The 21147-nt window shown below is 46.8% G+C and overlaps 1 protein-coding gene across 1 annotated transcript; it reads left to right on the forward strand.

Moving 5' to 3' along the window:
- The first annotated feature begins 1760 nt into the window (after positions 1-1760).
- Positions 1761-20793, forward strand: LOC130490001 (neuronal pentraxin-1-like). The gene is made up of 6 exons (XM_056863794.1): positions 1761-2304; positions 2353-2570; positions 10563-10743; positions 12082-12386; positions 20071-20250; positions 20570-20793. Exons 1-6 carry the CDS (start codon positions 1761-1763, stop codon positions 20777-20779), a joined length of 1638 nt encoding a protein of 545 aa, XP_056719772.1. The 3' UTR covers positions 20780-20793.
- The last annotated feature ends 354 nt before the right edge of the window (positions 20794-21147 follow it).

Genomic DNA, 21147 nt, shown 5'->3' on the forward strand with positions numbered 1-21147 from the left:
AATGGAGGAGGGAGGAACCATATATCTCCGAGCTCCTTGGGAAGAAAAGTCAGATAAAAAATTGTCCTGGTAGACCACAGAGTAAAAACTTTTCAACAGCTTCCTCTTTGTAAGGGCAAGAGGAAGGATAACCATTCCACTTACAACATGTTGGGTTTCCCTCCTACGACTCCTACAAGTAATAGCATTTATAACTGGGGTGATGAAAATAAAATTTGCTTTACAAAGCAATCCTGTCCTCAGATCTGCCACAGCTCTGTTCGTCAGGGGTGCGCATGGAGAACCAAAGAGTCCTCCAGAAGAAGGAGCTTGGGGACCACGTGAACATTGTCTGGTCCACGCAGATAACGGTTGGGACACTTTGTATACCACGTATCTAAATGACGGAAATAATCATTTTACAAAGAAGAGCGCATGGGCAAGAAGTAAAGGGGGTTTGGGCTGAAGAAGAGGACCTCAGACTAGAACCCTCACCTCTAGAAGATCCTGGTGGTTTGAGGGTGGAGTATGGGGAGGGCGGAATTTGGGGAGGGGGATCAGAAGTTGCAATATGCCTCGCAGGTCCTGGTCTCTGTTCCTTTGCCTTCAGAGACGAGGTGGACAGTGAACAGAGACAGGGACTTTTTCAGTAGTGCGCCTCACGGAACACCCTTCCCCTTGAGACCCATCAGGTGCCTGCATTGCTCTCTTTTAGTCCCAGGCCAAAATGTTTCCGTGCACCCAGTCTTTTAATTAAGGGGGTCAATCTATTATCACCATTTTATGACGTCGTAACTCGGGTAGCAAACTTTAGGCTTCCATTTTAGTGTGCGATGGATGTTTTGTGTTCTTGTTCATGAGCTAGATTTTATGGTTTTTTAATAGTGACTCACTGTTTCTGAGCATTAGCTATTTGTGTGAAAAGGTGGGTGTGTCTGTTTATCTTTATTCTCACACCCAGGACCAGCATGGCACACTCTTCTCTCCTGTCGGCTGCACCCAACTCCACAGATTCAAACTCTACCTGTGTACAACCCACTCGGCGAATTAGTTGAAAGTACATACTTAGCTTTCCTGTCTCTTGACTGGTCACTTAATTCCCCGAGTGGAGTTTTAAGCTTCCCTAGATTCTTATCTCCTGGGGCAGCCGGCAGGAAGAGGGGTTGTGGGCAGCCGAGCTGTGGAGTGGGAGGATGGGCTGGGATGAAGGAAGCTTGGCCCTGACACCTTAAGCCCATTAATTCCTTGGTTGCCAAGGGAGACCGATGCCCCTCTCCGCATCACGAGCGGATTTGGCAAATTGGACAGGAAGGAGAGGCAGGAACCGCACAAATCCCGTGTGCCCACAATGTTGGGATACCTGCCGGTATCTTGGTTCTGCTGGCAGTAAGGTAGAGGTAGCAGAGAGAAAGAAAGGCACCATTTGCTGAGGTGGCGCTCTTGGGGAAAGACCAGACATGTTTTCTGGCTCTGTGGACTCAACGTGACTTCAGGAGATTGCCCACCGTATGCTCTAACTGGAACATCCACTTTCTCGTCAAAGACCATAAGGTCTCCTTTCTGATAGAGATCTTTGAATTGGGTTTTGGTGGCACGGAAGAGATTCTTGGATTTTTGTTGGTTTCTCGCAGCAGGTCTTTGTGATCGATGTTGCGTTTACATCCGCTCTGTAACAGGAACTTTAATCTCTAGACCAGTGGCTCCTAAGTGGAATTGCCTCTGTTCTTCAAGGCTGTTCTTGACAGTACCCTCTCTCCCATCTGTTAGAGGCAGCTGTGGAAATGGTCCTGCAGTGGGCGTTTCTCTGTTTCATCTTCTTCCCACTAGTGTTGGCAGCTGACTACGGTTTGCCCAAATTTATCTGCAGCCCTATGCCGCTGGACATGGAGCATGGTTGCCAGTCAGCCAGCCAGCAGCGACGTGAACCTAACAACGGAGCAAATGGACACTGGGTAGGGACTCTGGAGGAAGCCAAGGAAACCATCCTACACCTGCGGGAGACGGTGGTGCACCAAAAGGAGATGATCCTGGACCAAAGGGAGACAGTGCGAGAGCTGACAGCCAAACTCACCCGCTGCGAAGCCCATTCCAGGAGGCCAATTGGGGAACACCATGGTACCCACCACGAAGAGAACCACCCCCATGGCCATCATGAGGGAGTCCATCGAGGTCACCATGAGGGAGTCCATCGAGGCCACCACGAGGGTGGGCATCCTCATGGTCACAGGGGACATCACGAGGATGGTCATCCGGGGCATCATGAGAATCCTCATCAGGGGCATCATGAGAACGCTCACCAGAGCCACCATGTGGACGGACACCAAGGTCACCATGAAGATGCTCACAGGTTACGCCACGAAGAGGCCCACCGAGATCCCCACAAAGGCATCCATACCCGGGAGAACGAGTACCATCATTCCGGACAACGGGAACACCATGAACACCAGTTAGGGCACAAGACTCATGATGCCTTTCGTAAGGGGGCTGCAGCGGCCAACACCATGGAGGATCCACCCAAGGACACCACTGCTGGGGTCCACCAGATGGAGAGGATGCTGGAATCCCTCAAGGAGAGACTGGAGCATTTGCAGGTACCAAGGCTTGTGCATCGCTCACCTCCCCTTGAGAAAAATATCCCGTATATTTCCCAGCGCATTTATTTATTCTTCTTATATTCACCTATCTATTCCTTATCCAGTGATTCACCCTCTGTCCAGCTTTACACTCTTCCCCGTATGCATCTGCCATCCCGTTCTTCCCCCTTTCTCATCCCTTCTCCATCAGTTTGCCTTTACAAAAACTCACTTGTAACCCAGCTGTCTACCATCATATTTCCTTGCATTTATCACATTGCATGTATTATTCTTCATATAATCTTCCATCCTTCCCCAACACTCATTGTCAATTGATCACCACAAACCATCCCAACCGATCTTATCCACCCTACCATTCACTGTCCTGGGAACAGCAATTCTATGGTCTCACCTATCATACAAAACCTTTATAAACTCCACCTTCCTGAAATTGCTTTTACCCTGTCATGGATGGCTCGGGCTCACTCCATCTCATTGGATCTCAGAAGCCAAGCACGTTTGGCCCTTGTTAGTACTTGGATGGGAGACCACCAAGGAAGACCGGGCAATGGCAGACCACCTCTGTTCGTCTCTTGCCTTGAAAACCCTATGGGGTTGCTGCCAACCAGATGGGGTTGCCTATGGGGGTTGCCACCCATGTTGCTTCCCCCAACAGCTTTTCTCCCCCTTGCATACCCATCTTCTCTTGCATCAAGCTTCTCTGCTATCTCTTTACATCTGCCCAATGCATATATGGATTCCGAAGTAAACTCTTATCCCAGATTCCTAGAGGAATGATTTTGAAGTCACATTTGCCATTTAATCCGTGAAACCCCTTCTCCCACCCACCAGCAACCACCTAAACGAGAAAAATCACAAAGTTGATAACTTCTAGAAATGAAATTTCCCAGACCCCATTTCTTAATGACCCCTGTTGAGCTAATTCACATATACTCAAACGTAAATGCACACCCATTTTCTCTGGCACCTCTTTTTCTCCTTCTTCATCTATCATACACCCATGAAATTGCAGTTCTAAATCCGTGCTATAAAACTAACTTCAGCTATTACATTTAGGAAAGACTTCTGAACGTTTCTGTCCTAAACCTTATAGTGTAATTCCTCTGCCCCTTTTCCCAGTATTTGAGGCACTAGGGACTAATTTGCCTGCTGCCTTCTTTGTGTTTTAAATAGGCATAGATTGCAACTGATCCAATTTTTAATCTTCTTTCCTCCAGGCTAAACATACACAGCTTCCTTAACCTTTCCTCATGTGACACACTTTCTAAACCTTCGGGTCATGTGTTATTCACTTGCCACGCACTCATTCATCCTGTACCTCTTTCTTCCAACCTTATTAATATTATTAGATTGACTATCGTTCTTTCAGACTTGAGTCTGGTGCTATGGAACAAACATTACTTCTCATGGGTGAGGAACTCATCCCGCTGCCAACTGTGATAAACAAATTGTGGATTTTATTAATGGTGTTTCAAAACCTGCAACACCTGTTTAAGGTGAGGCGAAACAGGCACTAAGGAATGAGTGAGCACACCATGGCCAAGTATGGCTTCTCTCAGACTCACACTACCTTCAATACCCTTAAAAACCATTATCTGTCTCCAGCCATATGTTGATGCACAAAGGGAGAGGGATGAAATGAAGAGAGCGAGGAGGAATTTGTGAGCAGTTCAGAAGGAAAAGGGAGCAGGTACTACCAAACTATAATGGAATTCTGACCTAATATTTCACTATGGAACTGTGGGGCACAGGCAGGATGGTGCTGCTGCAGTTGTCTTATTTGGGGGCTTCCTAAAGGCCCCTGGTTGGCCACTGTGTGAACAGACGGCTGGACTTGATGGACCTTGGTCTGACCCAGCAACGGCCTTTCTTATGTTCTTACGTATGTTTGTCTCTGGGATTAGAATTACATTTCACGACTCGAGAGGAGGGAAAGAAGGCTTTCTTTCTGCTTCTCTTCTCGGGACTGTAGCCCTCGAGATGGAGGCTGTTGTGTGGGTGGTATTACCTCATGTATTAGGAGGAATGTGGGAAGACGGGGTTCATGAATGCTGGTTTTCCCTAGGTCCAGAAATTCTCCTGAGGATCTGGTTGTGTGTGAGCAGCAAGAATGGGTAATCAGTTTAACAATCCAAAATTTAACAACCCAAAGGTCAAGAGTTACGGTTTATCTCATTTTTCCTAAGCACAGGTGCCAGAGTTTTAGCTTTACCATCTCTGTCTTTGTGAGAAGGAGAGAAGGATGGATGAGTCTGCAGAAAGAAAGAAATTGACTTACAAACTCATCCATCCATCCACCCAGGTGCCATTGTACAGCATTTCAAGAGATGCTGCAAGGGAGCGCAGGCATGTTTTCTGGCGTGGTGTAGTGGTGGTTTGGAGCGATGGACTCTGATCTGGAGAACAGGGTTTGATTCCCCACTCCTCCACATGAGCGGCGGACGCTAATCTGGTGAACTGGATTAGTTTCCCCACTCCTACACACGAAGCCAGCTGGGTGACCTTGGGCAAGTCATGCTCTCACAGGGTGTCTGTTGTGGGGAGGGGAAGGTAAGGTGATTGTAAGCCGGTTTGATTCTTCCTTAAATGGTAGAGAAAGTCAGCATATAAAAACTACCACCACCACCACCACCACCACCTCCTCCTCCTCCTCCTCCTCCTCCTCTTCTTCTTCTTCTTCTTCTTCTTCTTCTTCTTCTTCTTCTTCTTCTTCTTCTTCTTCTTCTTCTTCTTCTTCTTCTTGACTTCAGGAGATTGTCCATCACCTGTGTCACCACAAAATATCCTACCTGTCATGGCATGTCCCTCTCTCCTCCAATCCTCCTGTCTTCACCTTCATAGCCCTCCTCCATTACTTGTTAATTCCCTTAGGAGGCCATCCTCTTTCAGGCCCTCCTCTTTTGTCATGTTTGCGCACTGTGTCCCATATACCTACTCCCATTCTTCTGTCTAGGACCACAAGCTTTTGGGAAGGCACACTGTCTTTGACCTCGATGGCCCAGCCTACTCTAATCTTGCAGTATTGGTCCTGGTTAGTGTTAGGATGGGGAACCAGGACAGCTAGATCCTGAATCCAGAGCCAGCATGGTGTAGTGGTTAGGAGCGGCGGACGGTAATCTGATGAACTGGGTTGGTTTCCTCACTCCTACACATAAAGCCTTCTGGGTGACCTTGGGCTAGTCACAGTTCTCTTAGAGCTCTCTCAGCCCCACTTACCTCACAAGGTGTCTGTTGTGGCAAGAGGAAAGGAAGGAGATTGTAAGCTGCTTTGATTCTCCTTAAAAGGTAGAGAAAATCAGCATATAACCATCTCTTCTTCTTCTTAATATGTTTTATGGTTTTTAATGTATTATCTATTCATTTACATATTTCTCTTTTCTTTCCTCTAAGGAGCTTAGGGTATTGTACGTATTTCTCCTCCTCCAGTGTAACCTCACAACGATCCTGTGAAGTAGGTTTGAGGGAGATGACTGGGCCAAGGTGGTCACCCAGTAGGGTTGCCAACCTCCAAGTGAGGGCTGGAGACCTCCCTAAATTACCTCATCTCTAGACCACAGAGGTCAGTTCCTCTGGAGAAAACGGCAGCTTCAGAGGGTGGACTCTAAGGCATTATATTCTGCTGAGGTCTCTTCCCTCCCCTCCCCAGACCCTGCCCTTCCCAGCCTCTGCCCCCAAATCTCCAGGAATGTCCCAATCTGAAGTGAGCTTTGTCGCTGAGTGGGGATATTAATAACATGAAATTAATTTTGTAAAATTTAAAAATAATTGTCTAGCACTTGACAACTACCGTATCTTATGTACTCTACTTGTCCCTGTTTACATGGGACAGTCCCTGTTTTCTGGTAACTGCCCCAAGTAAATTACTTCTCCTGTCTTTGCCTTTTTGGGATATCTCATTAAAAGTTTGGGCATCAGTTATTCCCACAAGGCCTCAGCAACTTAAAACTTGCAGCGGACTGCAGATACTATCAACTCTTTATCTGTGCAAATGAGCACTATGCGTAGGGTTGCCAACCAGCTACTAGCTAGAGATCTCCTGCTATTACAACTGATCTCCAGCCGATAGAGATCAGTTCACCTGGAGAAAATGGCTGCTTTGGCAATTGGACTCTATGGCATTGAAGTCCATCCCCTCCCCAAACCCCGCCATCCTCAGGCTCCACCCCAGAAACCTCCCATCGGTGGCGAAGAGGGACCTGGCAACCCTAACTATGCAGTGTGCATTCTGCCTTTTTAGCCCCTAAATGGCTGAGATAAATATTTTGAACTATTGTTGACATATTTGTAGGACAATTACATGTTTCTAGAAAATCTTCACCATAAAGAACCATTACATCTCAGTTTTTACATCAGTGGAGTATGGGTGATTTCAGAGGAAACTGATATATACAGATGGTGTGTAGATCCTTCAGAGCTTGGAAGGCAGTAACAGGCCCATAGATAAAAAGACTAGAGATGTCTTTCTTTTTGTCTGTTAATGAAAGATGAGGTAAGGGACCTGGAATTTCCCAGAGGGGGACTGGGATTTATACACATACACCTCATTGTAGGCGTCTTGTAGGGTTGGCGACTCTTGAGTTGGGAAATTCCTGGAGATTTGGGGGTAGAGCCTGGGGAAAGTAGAGTTTTGGGAGGGGAAGGGAGCTCAGAAGGCTATCATGCCATAGAGTCCACTCTCCAAAGCAGCCATTTTCTCCAGAGAAACTGATCCCTATAGTCTAGACATCAGTTGTAATTCTGGGAGATCTCCAGGTCCCACTTGGAGACTGGCAACTCTAGAGCTAGTGAGTTCAAGCTGGGTGAAGGGAGAGCTTTGAAGCCATGAGGTTTTAATGGCATTGTTATAGCATGGGGAGTTAAGGTTGCCTCCAGGTGGTAGCTGGAGATCTCCTGGGATTACAACTGATCTCTGGGTGGGGAGGGGCCGTGGCTCAGTGGTAGAGCGTGTGCTTGGCATGCAGAAGGTCCCAGGTTCAATCCCCGGCATCTCCAGTTAAAGGGATTAGGCAAGTAGGGGATGTGAAAGACCTCAGCCTGAGACCCTGGAGAGCTGCTGCTGGTCTGAGTAGACAATACTGATGTTGATGGACCTTGATGGTCTGATTCACTATAAGGCAGCTTCATGTGTTCATGACAAAGATCAGTTCACCTGGAGACAATGGCCACTTTGAAAGCTGGACTCTATGGCATTATACCCCATTGAAGTCCCCCCCTCCCCAAACCCCACGCTCCTCAGGCTCCACCCCCAAAAATATCCAAGTATTTCCCAGCCTGGAGCTGGCAACCCTATGTGGAGTTCTGGATTTGATTATGTTTCCTTATACTTTGGGATAGTTATTTTAACATGGTCTCTCTACAGAAGTAAAGATGGAGTGAGTACCCAGGCAGCCATACATCCCGATTCCATTTTGATTCTGTTGTTCCCCAAAAGCGCTGAGTTCCTCAGTTTTCTCTTTCTGCTCTGGTTTTTTTTTTTTTTTTTTTTACAAAACCAGGGATGGGACAGAGCTGCCGCCATCCGTGTGGGCAGGAGTGGGGAGATTACAGGAGCAGCTGAGGTGTTACCTTACGTGTGGCGACTAAAAATACGTGGCGTGCCCTTTCCCCTGGCTTTCCGCCTTCTTAAGGTGTAAGAAAGAATTATACATCCAGGGTAATGGAGACCTGGAGGTGAGGGAAGGGGGGGGTCAGTACAAAAATCAGATCAGGGGGTGGCAGAAAGGAAGAATGGGGTGAAAATGGGCTAAATGGAAGTGGCCAGAGTGAGGCGGTCATAGAATCATAGAATCATAGACTTGGAAGGGACCACCAGGGTCATAAAGTCCAACCCCCTGCACAATGCAGGAAATTCACAACTACCTCCCCCCCCCACACACACACACCCAGTTACCAGAAAATGGCCAAGATGCCCTCCTTCTCATCATCTACCCAAGGTCACAGAATCAGCATTGCTGACAGCTGGCCATCTAACCTCTTCTTAAAAACCTCCAGGGAAGGGTAGCTCACCACCTCCCGAGGAAGCCTGTTCCACTGAGGAACAGCTCTGTTAGAAAATCCTTCCTAATGTCTAGACGGAAACTCTTTTGATTTAATTTCAACCCGTTGGTTCTGGTCCGACCTTCTGGGGCAACAGAAAACAACTCGGCACCATCCTCTATATGACAGCCCCTCAGGTACTTGAAGATGGTTATCATATCCCCTCTCAGTCTCCTTCTCTTCAGGCTAAACATACCCAGATCCTTCAACCTTTCCTCATAGGACTTGGTCTCCAGACCCCTTGCCATCTTTGTTGCCCTCCTCTGGACACGTTCCAGCTTGACTACATCTTTCTTACTATTTGTGGTGCCCAAAACTGAACACAGTACTCTAGGTGAGGTCTAACCAGAGCAGAGTAAAGAGATACCATCAGTTCGCGTGATCTGGACACTATACCTCTGTTGATGCAGCCCAAGACCGCATTTGCCTTTTTAGCTACTGCATCACACTGCTGACTCCACCCCCCAAAATATCCAGGTATTTCCCAACCCAGAGCTGGTGGCAACCCTAGGTATAACGCCACAGACACACACTGCTGACTTTTTTGCTACTGCATCACATCGCTGACCAACAGGCAAAAGGAGCAGCTGCCCTGGGCTCCACACTGGGGAGGTGCCCATGACTTTGTCCCCCCCCCCAATGGAGGAGGGCAGCTGGTTCAGCAGCAGCTTGTGCCCACCACACCTAGGGTTGCCAACCTCCAGGTGGTGGCTGGAGATCCCCCGCTATTACAACTGACCTCCAGGCGACAGAGATCGGTTCACCTGGAGAAAAATGGCCGTTTTGGAAAGTGGAGTCTATGGCGTTATACCTAGGGCTGCCAGCTCTGGGTTGGGAAATACCTGGATATTTTGGGGGTGGAGCCCGTGGAGGGTGGGGTTTGGAGAAGGGAGGGACTTCAATGCCGTGGAGCCCAATTGCCAAAGCAACCATTTTCTTCAGGGGAACTGATCTCTATCGCCTGGAGATCAGTTGTAATAGCAGAAGAGCTCCAGAGCATCACCTGGAGGTTGGCAACCCTAGTTATGCCCCATTGAAGTCCCTCCCCTCCTCAGGCTCTACCCCCAAAATCTCCAGGTATTTTCCAACTCAGAGTTGTCAACCCTAACCCCACTTGAAGCTCAGGCTGTAGGATTCTGGTGGCTGTAGAGCAGGGGTGGGGAACAGCAGGCCCGAGGGCCGTTTAAGGCCCTCGAAATCATTTGGTCTGGCCCTTTGTGGGTCCTGGCATATCTCTAGCTCAGAAGGATCTAAGACTGGTGATCCGCCCCCTCCCGCGGACAGGAATAGCCTTTATACAAGGTGGATGTGACTTTGTTTTGCCGAGAAAAGGGACCCTCTTTCCCCCTTGCAGAAGAGTCATTAACTATGGAGCTGCTAGGACCGCCCAAGAAACTGTGTTAACCCTTTCCCACCCGGGCCATGGAGAAACGTTATTCCCTTTGTACTACAAGAGGGCTGACGCCCGGCTGGTGCAACAGACCATACTGTGCCACCAGGTGGGCGAGTGCGCCACCGGTTGGATGCCTGCCTGCTTGTCCGTACAGTGGCGGGGGTGTGTGTGTCATCTGGGGAAGCTGCTTGCTTGGAGCTTGGTCGGCTAATTTTTAAGTTGATCATTTTGTATGTTATAAATATCCAAATGGCCCTTGGCAGAAAAAAGGTTCCCCACCCCTGCTGTAGAGGTTCCTGCCTGCCTCACATGAGGCGAGGGCCGCCCCTTGCTTGTACTTAGTTGGCAGGGGGTAGGCACAGCAGAGAGCCTGGCAAGGCAAGCAGGGACACTGGGGCTCCATGCTGGATTTTTGGTGCAGGGCTCCAGAATCACTAAGCACACCCCTGAAAGGAGGGCTTTGGAGGAGAGGGTTCCAGGCATAAGGCCTTCCAAGAGGTAAAGGACAGAGGCGTTTAAAAATCACAGCTGATATAAGCATTTGGTCCTGCCCTCTGCAGCACAATCGGAACAGCTCCCTGTTTTCCGCATCCCTGCGTGATGCTCTCCAGAAAAAGATCAGCATACTGGAACATCAGATCCACGCAAAATCAAACACGTCCGATCACCGGGAACACAGTGCATCAACAGTAGCAGGACTTAGACACCCACACATCTCCCACGGGAACGGTGCTGAGAAAGGTGAGCGTCCGCGCCGGAAGTTGACAGGGGCGTCATGAAGGAAGGGAACTTGGTCATGGGCCAGTGAGGTGGAGGTTGGGAGACAGATGGAAGGAGGAAGGATTAAGTATATGGAAACATAGACAGAAGGATTGAAATTATGAGAAGGCGGTCCCAAGGTATGGTCGGAAGGCGTTTGGGACAGAAGTTGTACTGAAGCTAAGGCAGTCTGGGTCTGGTGCATAGGGTTGCCAGGTCCCTCTTCGCCACTGGCGGGAGGTTTTGGGGGCAGAGCCTGAGGGGGGCAGGGTTTGGGGAGGGGAAGGACTTCAATGCCATAGAGTCTAATTGAAGCAGAGTCTTTCTGACCAGATATTAAGGCACATGAATTAAGCTTTATTTATTACAGTTGGCTTGTGCATTTGTACATATTGGTGTTGCTTTTGAGTAGCCTGGGCTGCTTTTTAGCAATGTGTCCGTTTATAGTACCGATAAGTTTCCAGTACCTGGAGGTTGGCAACCCTACTGGTCCACCGTGATGAGGAAAAGGGTAGAATGCCTATAAATAAATGTCATGAAAAATGAATGAGCGGATGGGTGGGTACTTGTGTAGGTACATAGGTGGGTGGAGAGATCAGGGAGATCATTTGATGAGACGGCTGAAAGAAAGGTAGCTGTGTTAGTGAGTGCTGAAGTGGGGTGAATTAGAATTCGTTATGAAAAGAGATGGACGGAAGGATGGAGGGAAAGAATGCTAGGTCACTGGATTACTAGAGAGCTAGGTCAATGCGGAGAGAGAAACGAGAGACACCGGTGTGGGTAGCTGGAAGCCGAGCTGATTGGATAAACAGCAACACATGACTGGATGGGGGGAAATAGGTGGAAACCTCAAGGGTAGTGTGAACACAGATGAATGGAGATAGGTCATTGGATGGCAGAGATTGTGGAGGTGGACAGATGAAACACAGGCAGTTGTCTGCAAGGGATGGATGGATGGATATCTACACAGCAGAAAATCCAGGGATGGGTGCTTGGTGGGGTGGCTGTCAGCACATGGCTGAGCAAATCTACTCCCACTTCACATCTCTCTCTTGGCAGTTCAGAACCAGCTTGGTGTAGTGGTTAAGAGGGGTGGTTTGCAGCGGTGGACTCTGATCTGGAGAATTGGGTTTGATTCCCCTCCACATGAGCTGCGGAGGCTAATCTGGTGAACTGGGTTGGTTTCCCCGCTCCTACACAAGAAGCCAGCTGGGTGACCTTGGGTTAGTCACACTCTCTCAGCCCCACCTACCTCACAGGGTGTCTGTTGTGGGGAGGGGAAGGGAAGGTGATTCTTCCTTAAGTGGTAGAGAAAGTCAGCATATAAAAACAAACTCTTTTCATTCTACCACATCTCTGATTCCTTCCATCCCCCAGGGCACAAGCTGGAGAAACGCTCCGAAGACTTCCGAGTTGGTTTTCCTCTTCGCACCAACTACATGTATGTCAAGGTGAAGAGCACCCTGCCTCATGAGATCTTTGCCTTCTCCATCTGTCTCTGGCTCAAATCCAGCTCAGCACCGGGAATGGGCACCCCGTTCTCGTACTCTGTGCCGGGCCAAGCCAATGAAGTGGTGCTCATCGAGTGGGGCAATAACCCCATGGAACTGCTCATCAATGACAAGGTACTTGAGGCTGGCATTGGGGGTTGGGTTTAGGGTTGGCAGGTCCCTCTTTGCCATCGGCGGGAGGATTTTGGGGCAGAGCCTGAGGAGGGGGTGGGTTGGGGAGGGCAGGGACTTCAATGCTGTAGAGTCCAATTGCCAAAGCGACCATTTTCTTCAGGTGAACTGATTTCTCTAGGTGAATGGTTTTTTATGGTGAAGATATTCTAGAAACATGGTATTGTCCTACAAATATGTCAACAATAGCTCAAAATATTTATCTCAGCCACTGCAGGGTCTAAAATGGCAGTATGGACACTGCATAGTTCGGGTTGCCAGGTCTCTTTTCGCCACCAATGAGAGGTTTTTGGGGTGGGTGGAGCCTGAGGGGGTTTGGGGAGGGGAGGGACTTCCATGCCATAGAGTCAAATTGCCAAAAGCGGCCATTTTCTCCAGGGGAACTGATCTCTATTGGGTGGAGATTAGTTGTAATAGCAGGAGATCTCCAGCTAGTGCCTGGAGGTTGGCAACCCTGGTTGGGTTAGAAATCATCCAGAAACATCTTGGGCTGAGTGATGGGAAAACATATGTAAAGAACACGTCCATATTTTTGTACCTCTGCTTGACAGTTTTGATTTGTAGCTCAAAGACAAGTTTCAAATCCTTATGGTCACTTGGGTGAAAAATACCCCTTCCTGCCCCTTATATGAAGAGGGCCTCAGAGACAGAACTTGCCATATTCCCTCAGAGCACCTGCTTGGCATGTAGAAGGTCCCAGGTTCAGTCCCCAACAGTTTAAACCAGGGGTCTCAAAACTGTGGCTGCAGAGCCGCATGCGGCTCTTTGGCCCGTTGAGTGCAGCTCTCCGAACTTGGTTCGGAGCCCCTGCTCTTGTGCCCTCTCGCCCCTGCAGCCGGGCTGCGGAGCCGGCGCGCCTGAGAGAGAGCGCGGGCGCGCTGTCTCCCCCCCCCACACACCGTGGAGAATGGCCGGGTCCCCCTTTCCCTTGCCCTCAATGGTTGGGAGGCTAAAGCCTCCCCTCCCCTCTAGCCGCGCGATTGCTGGGCGGGCGGCTCAGCGGTTCCTCGGCCCCCCCGTCTATCAGCTGTTGGGCGGGGTGGGCTTCCTTTGGTAGACCTGGCCTCCGGCTGAGTCCCATTGGGAGGCCATGTCTACCCACTGGCTTTCTTGGCAGTAGACCTGGACTCCAAGGAGGGGAAAAAGTCCCCCTTCAGAGACCTGGCCTCCCAATGGGACTCAGACGGAAGCCAGGTCTACCAATAGGCTTTTATGGCGGTAGACCAGGCCTCCAGACGAGGACTCCGGACGGGGAGGGGGAAATGGCAGGGACTTACTTATTTATTGATAAAAATTAAATTGTATTAAGTATGATATCAAGTTTTATTCAGTGTACCTATAGTTTAATTAAGACTTAAAGCTTTAATTAAAGTTTATTAAGTTAATAAACAGTGTACCTACCTATATAGTTTAAGAAATTTGGCTCTCAAAAGAAATCTCAATCGTTGTACTGTTGATATTTGGCTCTTTTGACTAATGAGTTTGCCGACCCCTGGTTTAAACGATCACATAGAAAATGATGTGAAGGATCTCTACCTGAGACCCTGAAGAACAACTGCCAGTCTGAGTAGACAATACTGACCTTGATGGTCTGATTCAGTATAAGGCAGCTTCATGTGTGTTCATGCATGTGTGTGTTCATGTGTATTTGTTCCTGGGATCCTGGGGAGGACATGAAGGATGCTGAAAGAGGACGTGTCCAGTAAGTGGGTTCTTGGTCTGCTTGTTCCAATTGCACTTGAATGGGAGCCTGCTGTGATAGAGAAAGCAGGGGGTCTCCCTCTGGAGGCTATGGGGTGTAGGGAGCCTTGGGAATAGTGGGGAACATCAGGGGATCCTCTACCCTTGAGGAACCTCCCTCTTCTTCCAAGAAGTCTTCCTCTCAAATTAAGGCTGGACCAGGACAGGCCCTTATGTAGGCAGAGGTCTTTCTCAGCATCTGCTATCAGAAAACTTCAACTGGAGATGCCAAGGACTGAGCCTGGGACCTTCTTAGGATTGCCACCTCTGGCTTGGGAAATACCTGGAGATTTTGGGGGTGAGCCTGGGAAGAGTAGGGCTTGGGGAGGGGAGGGACCTCAGAGTGTATAATGACATATAGTCCACCTTCCAAAGCAGCCATTTTCTCCAGGGATACTGATTTTTGTTGTCTGGAGACCAGTTGTAATTCCAGTTGATCTCCAGCCAGCACCTGGAGGTTAGGGAGAATAAACAGCACCACAGCTCATATAATTAATAGTATGCAATACAATTCTTACAGTTTTTAGAATTAAACTAATAAACAACCAAATGCAGAGAGACAAGTTCTAGAACTAATTTAATGCAAAAACAATATATATATGGCTTGAAGTAAATATCAGCCTAAAATAAATTGAGGAGTCCAACAGAAAACTGGTTGAAATTCACCAAATAACTGTCCAATAAAGCTGGTTAACATTCACCAACAGTTCCTCCTGGCAACACAGTTGCTTTTCCAGTTCTTCAATCTAAATAATCAGATTCCAAGGCTCCAAAATCAATCATAGAAGGTCCATATGAAATAAATATGAATGTGAAGAGTAACGAACAACAAAACGCCACTTCCGGAGTCTGTGTACGTTTCGCAAACTTGCTTCATCAGTTGTGCATTTGTTTGTTAAAGAACAATATTTCCACGGGTGCAAAGACCTCTGAAAGAAAAACGTTACATGAAGGAAACAACAATGGCGGAAAGAGCTCAGCATTTGTACTTAAAATACAAAAAATGGCATCAGTTCTAGCTTACCAATAAGCTGACCAGCGACCCTCACGGGTATCACACTTAACTCTGAAGGCTGGTAAAGCAGTAAATCTGCTTCTTAGTTTTAAAAGGTATTCTAGCCCTGCCAGCTGAGGAGAATCTTATACTTTACAAAAAGCTAGATAGGTCGAACTCATTGTTCAATCCTGAGGGGGACAACGTCTTAAAGAGATAGATGTACCTTAATTCTTGCTGGTGTAATATTTTCATAATATTCTCCTGGTAGTATCGTCTGGATCGATACTGCCATAGTGCAAAAAAGCGAATGTCATTTTCAGAATGACCGAGTTTAAGATAATGTTCAGTGAGCGGAGCCTCCATTATCTTAGAGCGGATCCTCGTACGGTGTTCATTAATACGTATTTTTAATTGGCGTGACGTTGAGCCAATGTACATTTTTGAACACGGGCAAAGGACCGCGTAGACGACGTTTTTAGACAAGCAATTTGTAAAATTTTGGAGAGTAAACTTGAAATTATACTGTGAGGCACTCAGTTCTTTAATAGGAAGACTCAATGGACATAAGGCGCATGCGCCACATCTGAAATGGCCCCGGATGTTAATTCTAGGTTTCTCCACTAGCCTATCTGTCCTAACTAGATAATTACGTAAAGACTTGGTTTTTCTTAGGCCAAATGTTGGTAAAGCTGTACAGCCCGGAACACCGTCCAAGATATGCCAATGACGGCGAACTATTCGTTGTATCTCATGCGTAAGATGGTTAAACTGTAAGGACGCAAAAATGCCAGTAGATCTCGGGTTTTCTTTTGCAGATGGCCGAAGTAATAATTCTCTCTGTTGGCTGTCAACTTTATCAATGGCCATAGAGATAGTGGCCTCATCATATCCTCTCTGCATAAAATTAGAACACAAGTCCTGTGCAGCTACACGAAAGTCGTGCGGGTCAGTCGAATTCCTTTTTAGCCTCAATAGTTGGCTGTATGGTAAATTACGCCGCAAGTGCAGCGGATGACAGGAAGTAAAGTGGAGGCCAGCTCCAACATCAGTTGGCTTCCTATATGGCTTTACGGCAATGGTATCTGAGTCGGTCCTAAAGACCATCAGATCTAAAAAAGAAATCGTCCGTGCATGGTAGTTCCCCGTGAATTTGAGGTTAGGGTCCATTGAGTTCAGATGAAGCAGCAAAGTATTATAGGCTTCCACGGAGTCAATCACACAAAATAAATCATCAATAAACCTGAAAAAATATAATACATGATCCCGAAAGATCGAATCTTGGAACAAAAAATCCTTTTCAAAAGAAATCATGTAAGTATTTGCCACAGACGGGGCGCAGGCGGCGCCCATGGCTACCCCCCGTGTCTGAAGATAGAACTGATCACGATATCTAAAAAAGTTGTTCTCAAAAATGATATCAACTAAACTTAACAAAAAATGTGTGGGCACACTCTGGTCCGGTCTCTTGTGGAGGAGTTCCTCAATGATATTCCGAGCCTGCTCTAGGGGAATGTGGGTATAAAGAGAAGTAACATCAAAGGTGGCAAAGATAGCTTCTGCTGGAATTTCTTTGTGTTCAATTTTATTGATAAAATCTCATGAATCCTTAATGTAGGAACTAGTATCCTTGCTAAAGGGTTGCAGGAAGTAATCAACAAATCTAGAGATAGGTTCCAACATGTCTAGAGATAGGTTCCAACATTCTGACTCAGAAGGTTCCTCTGGAGAAAGAGGCGGATCAAGTATTTCGAGTGGCGGATCCTTTGGCTCCTCCTCGTACCATTTAAGGTCTGGCCGACGGGATTTTTCTTATGCCCCGGGACCGCAACGGGGTCCGCGAAGGAAACAGCAAATAACTTCGTGATTAATCTATCTTCACGTGATTTTTCCACTGACGAAATGAAGATTCTCAATTTAGGGTTAGGGTTTGTCCCTACACCCATTTATTCAGGTTTTCAGACGCGGGTTGACCTATACAAATTATTTCGCAATATTAAGATTAGGGAATTTTTTAAGGGGCAAGACAGAGGTTCTAAGGAGTTCAGTTCATTTCGGAATAAGTCCACCTTTTTACCAAAAAATCCTGGCCATTTGGTTAACACCTTTCAGTCCCTTGTGCTGAGAGACGTCGATAAGCTTGAGAAAAGAAGGAGGTGGCATAATGAAAAATTGACTCTAACTGCACAGCAACTTAAAATATTGGAAACAATCTCTGTGGATCCTTCTATTGTTTATATGCCGGCTGATAAAGGCGGAGCCCTGGTGATTTTGGACTCGTCGTCCTATGACTTAGAAAATTTGAGACAATTGGGAGATAGTAATTTTTATAAACCTTTGCCTATGGATCCCTCCAGTAGGGTCATGAAGATAATAAAGACTGTGATCTTTGAGGGATTATCTCTTAATTACATTGACAAAGCTCTGGCCGATTTTCTTATAGTACAGTATCCCAGGGTTCCCATTTTTTATTCACTACCAAAAGTGCATAAGTCTTTGACTAACCCACCGGGTCGCCCAATTATTTCGGCAATTGGTAGTATGTTGGAACCTATCTCTAGATTTGTTGATTACTTCCTGCAACCCTTTAGCAAGGATACTAGTTCCTACATTAAGGATTCACGAGATTTTATCAATAAAATTGAACACAAAGAAATTCCAGCAGAAGCTATCTTTGCCACCTTTGATGTTACTTCTCTTTATACCCACATTCCCCTAGAGCAGGCTCGGAATATCATTGAGGAACTCCTCCACAAGAGACCGGACCAGAGTGTGCCCACACATTTTTTGTTAAGTTTAGTTGATATCATTTTTGAGAACAACTTTTTTAGATATCGTGATCAGTTCTATCTTCAGACACGGGGGGTAGCCATGGGCGCCGCCTGCGCCCCGTCTGTGGCAAATACTTACATGATTTCTTTTGAAAAGGATTTTTTGTTCCAAGATTCGATCTTTCGGGATCATGTATTATATTTTTTCAGGTTTATTGATGATTTATTTTGTGTGATTGACTCCGTGGAAGCCTATAATACTTTGCTGCTTCATCTGAACTCAATGGACCCTAACCTCAAATTCACGGGGAACTACCATGCACGGACGATTTCTTTTTTAGATCTGATGGTCTTTAGGACCGACTCAGATACCATTGCCGTAAAGCCATATAGGAAGCCAACTGATGTTGGAGCTGGCCTCCACTTTACTTCCTGTCATCCGCTGCACTTGCGGCGTAATTTACCATACAGCCAACTATTGAGGCTAAAAAGGAATTCGACTGACCCGCACGACTTTCGTGTAGCTGCACAGGACTTGTGTTCTAATTTTATGCAGAGAGGATATGATGAGGCCACTATCTCTATGGCCATTGATAAAGTTGACAGCCAACAGAGAGAATTATTACTTCGGCCATCTGCAAAAGAAAACCCGAGATCTACTGGCATTTTTGCGTCCTTACAGTTTAACCATCTTACGCATGAGATACAACGAATAGTTCGCCGTCATTGGCATATCTTGGACGGTGTTCCGGGCTGTACAGCTTTACCAACATTTGGCCTAAGAAAAACCAAGTCTTTACGTAATTATCTAGTTAGGACAGATAGGCTAGTGGAGAAACCTAGAATTAACATCCGGGGCCATTTCAGATGTGGCGCATGCGCCTTATGTCCATTGAGTCTTCCTATTAAAGAACTGAGTGCCTCACAGTATAATTTCAAGTTTACTCTCCAAAATTTTACAAATTGCTTGTCTAAAAACGTCGTCTACGCGGTCCTTTGCCCGTGTTCAAAAATGTACATTGGCTCAACGTCACGCCAATTAAAAATACGTATTAATGAACACCGTACGAGGATCCGCTCTAAGATAATGGAGGCTCCGCTCACTGAACATTATCTTAAACTCGGTCATTCTGAAAATGACATTCGCTTTTTTGCACTATGGCAGTATCGATCCAGACGATACTACCAGGAGAATATTATGAAAATATTACACCAGCAAGAATTAAGGTACATCTATCTCTTTAAGACGTTGTCCCCCTCAGGATTGAACAATGAGTTCGACCTATCTAGCTTTTTGTAAAGTATAAGATTCTCCTCAGCTGGCAGGGCTAGAATACCTTTTAAAACTAAGAAGCAGATTTACTGCTTTACCAGCCTTCAGAGTTAAGTGTGATACCCGTGAGGGTCGCTGGTCAGCTTATTGGTAAGCTAGAACTGATGCCATTTTTTGTATTTTAAGTACAAATGCTGAGCTCTTTCCGCCATTGTTGTTTCCTTCATGTAACGTTTTTCTTTCAGAGGTCTTTGCACCCGTGGAAATATTGTTCTTTAACAAACAAATGCACAACTGATGAAGCAAGTTTGCGAAACGTACACAGACTCCGGAAGTGGCGTTTTGTTGTTCGTTACTCTTCACATTCATATTTATTTCATATGGACCTTCTATGATTGATTTTGGAGCCTTGGAATCTGATTATTTAGATTGAAGAACTGGAAAAGCAACTGTGTTGCCAGGAGGAACTGTTGGTGAATGTTAACCAGCTTTATTGGACAGTTATTTGGTGAATTTCAACCAGTTTTCTGTTGGACTCCTCAATTTATTTTAGGCTGATATTTACTTCAAGCCATATATATATTGTTTTTGCATTAAATTAGTTCTAGAACTTGTCTCTCTGCATTTGGTTGTTTATTAGTTTAATTCTAAAAACTGTAAGAATTGTATTGCATACTATTAATTATATGAGCTGTGGTGCTGTTTATTCTCCCTAACTAACGTTTTTCAGCACCTGGAGGTTGGCAACCCTACGTGCAAAACTTGTGCTTGTACCACTAAGCGATAGTCTTTTCCTGTGGGACTACCCTTTGGATTCAGCATGTTGATCCCTGTTGTTTGTCTTGGCAGGCTGCCACATTGCCACTGGCCATTAATGATGCCAAGTGGCACCACATCTGTGTGACCTGGTCAACCCGAGATGGCATCTGGGAAACATACCAAGATGGGGTCCGGAGAGGGAGCGGAGAGAATCTGGCTCCGTGGCATCCTGTGAAGCCTGGGGGTGTTTTCGTACTCGGCCAGGAGCAGGTAAATACCCCTCCCGTACTGAGTTCCGTCTCCACCTTCAGAAGGCCTGCTGTGAACTGTGTGGTGTAGTGTTTAAGAGCAGTGGTTTGGAGCAGTGGAGTCTGATCTGAAGAACCGGGTTTGATTCCCCACTCCTCCACATGAGCGGCGGAGGCTAATCTGATGAATTGGGTTTGGTTTGTTTCCCCACTCCAACACATGAAGCCAGCTGGGTGATTGTAATCCAGTTTGATTCTTCCTTAAATGGTAGAGAAAGTTGGCGTATAAAAACCAACTCCCACTCCTCCTCTTCTTCCTGTTCTTCCTCCTTCTTCCCCAGGACACTCTTGGTGGTCGCTTTGATGCCACTCAAGCTTTCATTGGGGAGATCTCAGATTTCAACATGTGGGGCCACATCTTGACACCAGGGGAGGTTTACAAGATGGCGACGTGCACTAGCGACCTTGGCGGCGATCTCATCAATTGGACCGAATCTTCGGTGGAGCTTCACGGAGGAGTGGTCAAGCTCCCTTTCAATGCCTGCCACTGATAAGCCACGACAGAACAGAGACGACTGGGTTCTTTGGGAAGAGAATGAAATTTAGCTATTTAACAAAGGGTGGGGCTGGGATATGAGAACCTTGGGATTTCTTTGGGGGGGGGAGGCATCTAATAGTTTAAAAGGAAGAAAAAGCTGGGAATGAACTTTCCTGGGTTTCTTGGAGAAAGAGATAGAGCTGGTTTCAGTACACCTGGGTTCTCAAGGAGGAATGCAGGGTAGAACAATTTCATGCAGCAAAGTCTTAGCATGTAGGAAGGCCTGTATTCACAACAAGGGTGCCTGCTTTAAAAACCCAGTTTTTTTTTTTTGACTAAAGTAAGGAAACCTTTGGAGCATTGGTGTCGGTTCTACAGAGC

Source organism: Euleptes europaea, chromosome 18, assembly GCF_029931775.1.
Source record: "Euleptes europaea isolate rEulEur1 chromosome 18, rEulEur1.hap1, whole genome shotgun sequence".
In the NCBI taxonomy this organism is placed as follows: domain Eukaryota; kingdom Metazoa; phylum Chordata; class Lepidosauria; order Squamata; family Sphaerodactylidae; genus Euleptes; species Euleptes europaea.

Coding starts and splice junctions, on each gene's coding strand:
- LOC130490001 (XM_056863794.1), top strand. CDS start 1,761: ATGGTCCTGCAGTGGGCGTTTCTCTGTTTCATCTTCTTCCCACTAGTG. Junction 2,305..2,352: donor CCATGTGGACGGACACCAAG/GTCACCATGAAG, acceptor AGGCCCACCGAG/ATCCCCACAAAGGCATCCAT. Junction 20,251..20,569: donor TCGTACTCGGCCAGGAGCAG/GTAAATACCCCT, acceptor CTTCTTCCCCAG/GACACTCTTGGTGGTCGCTT.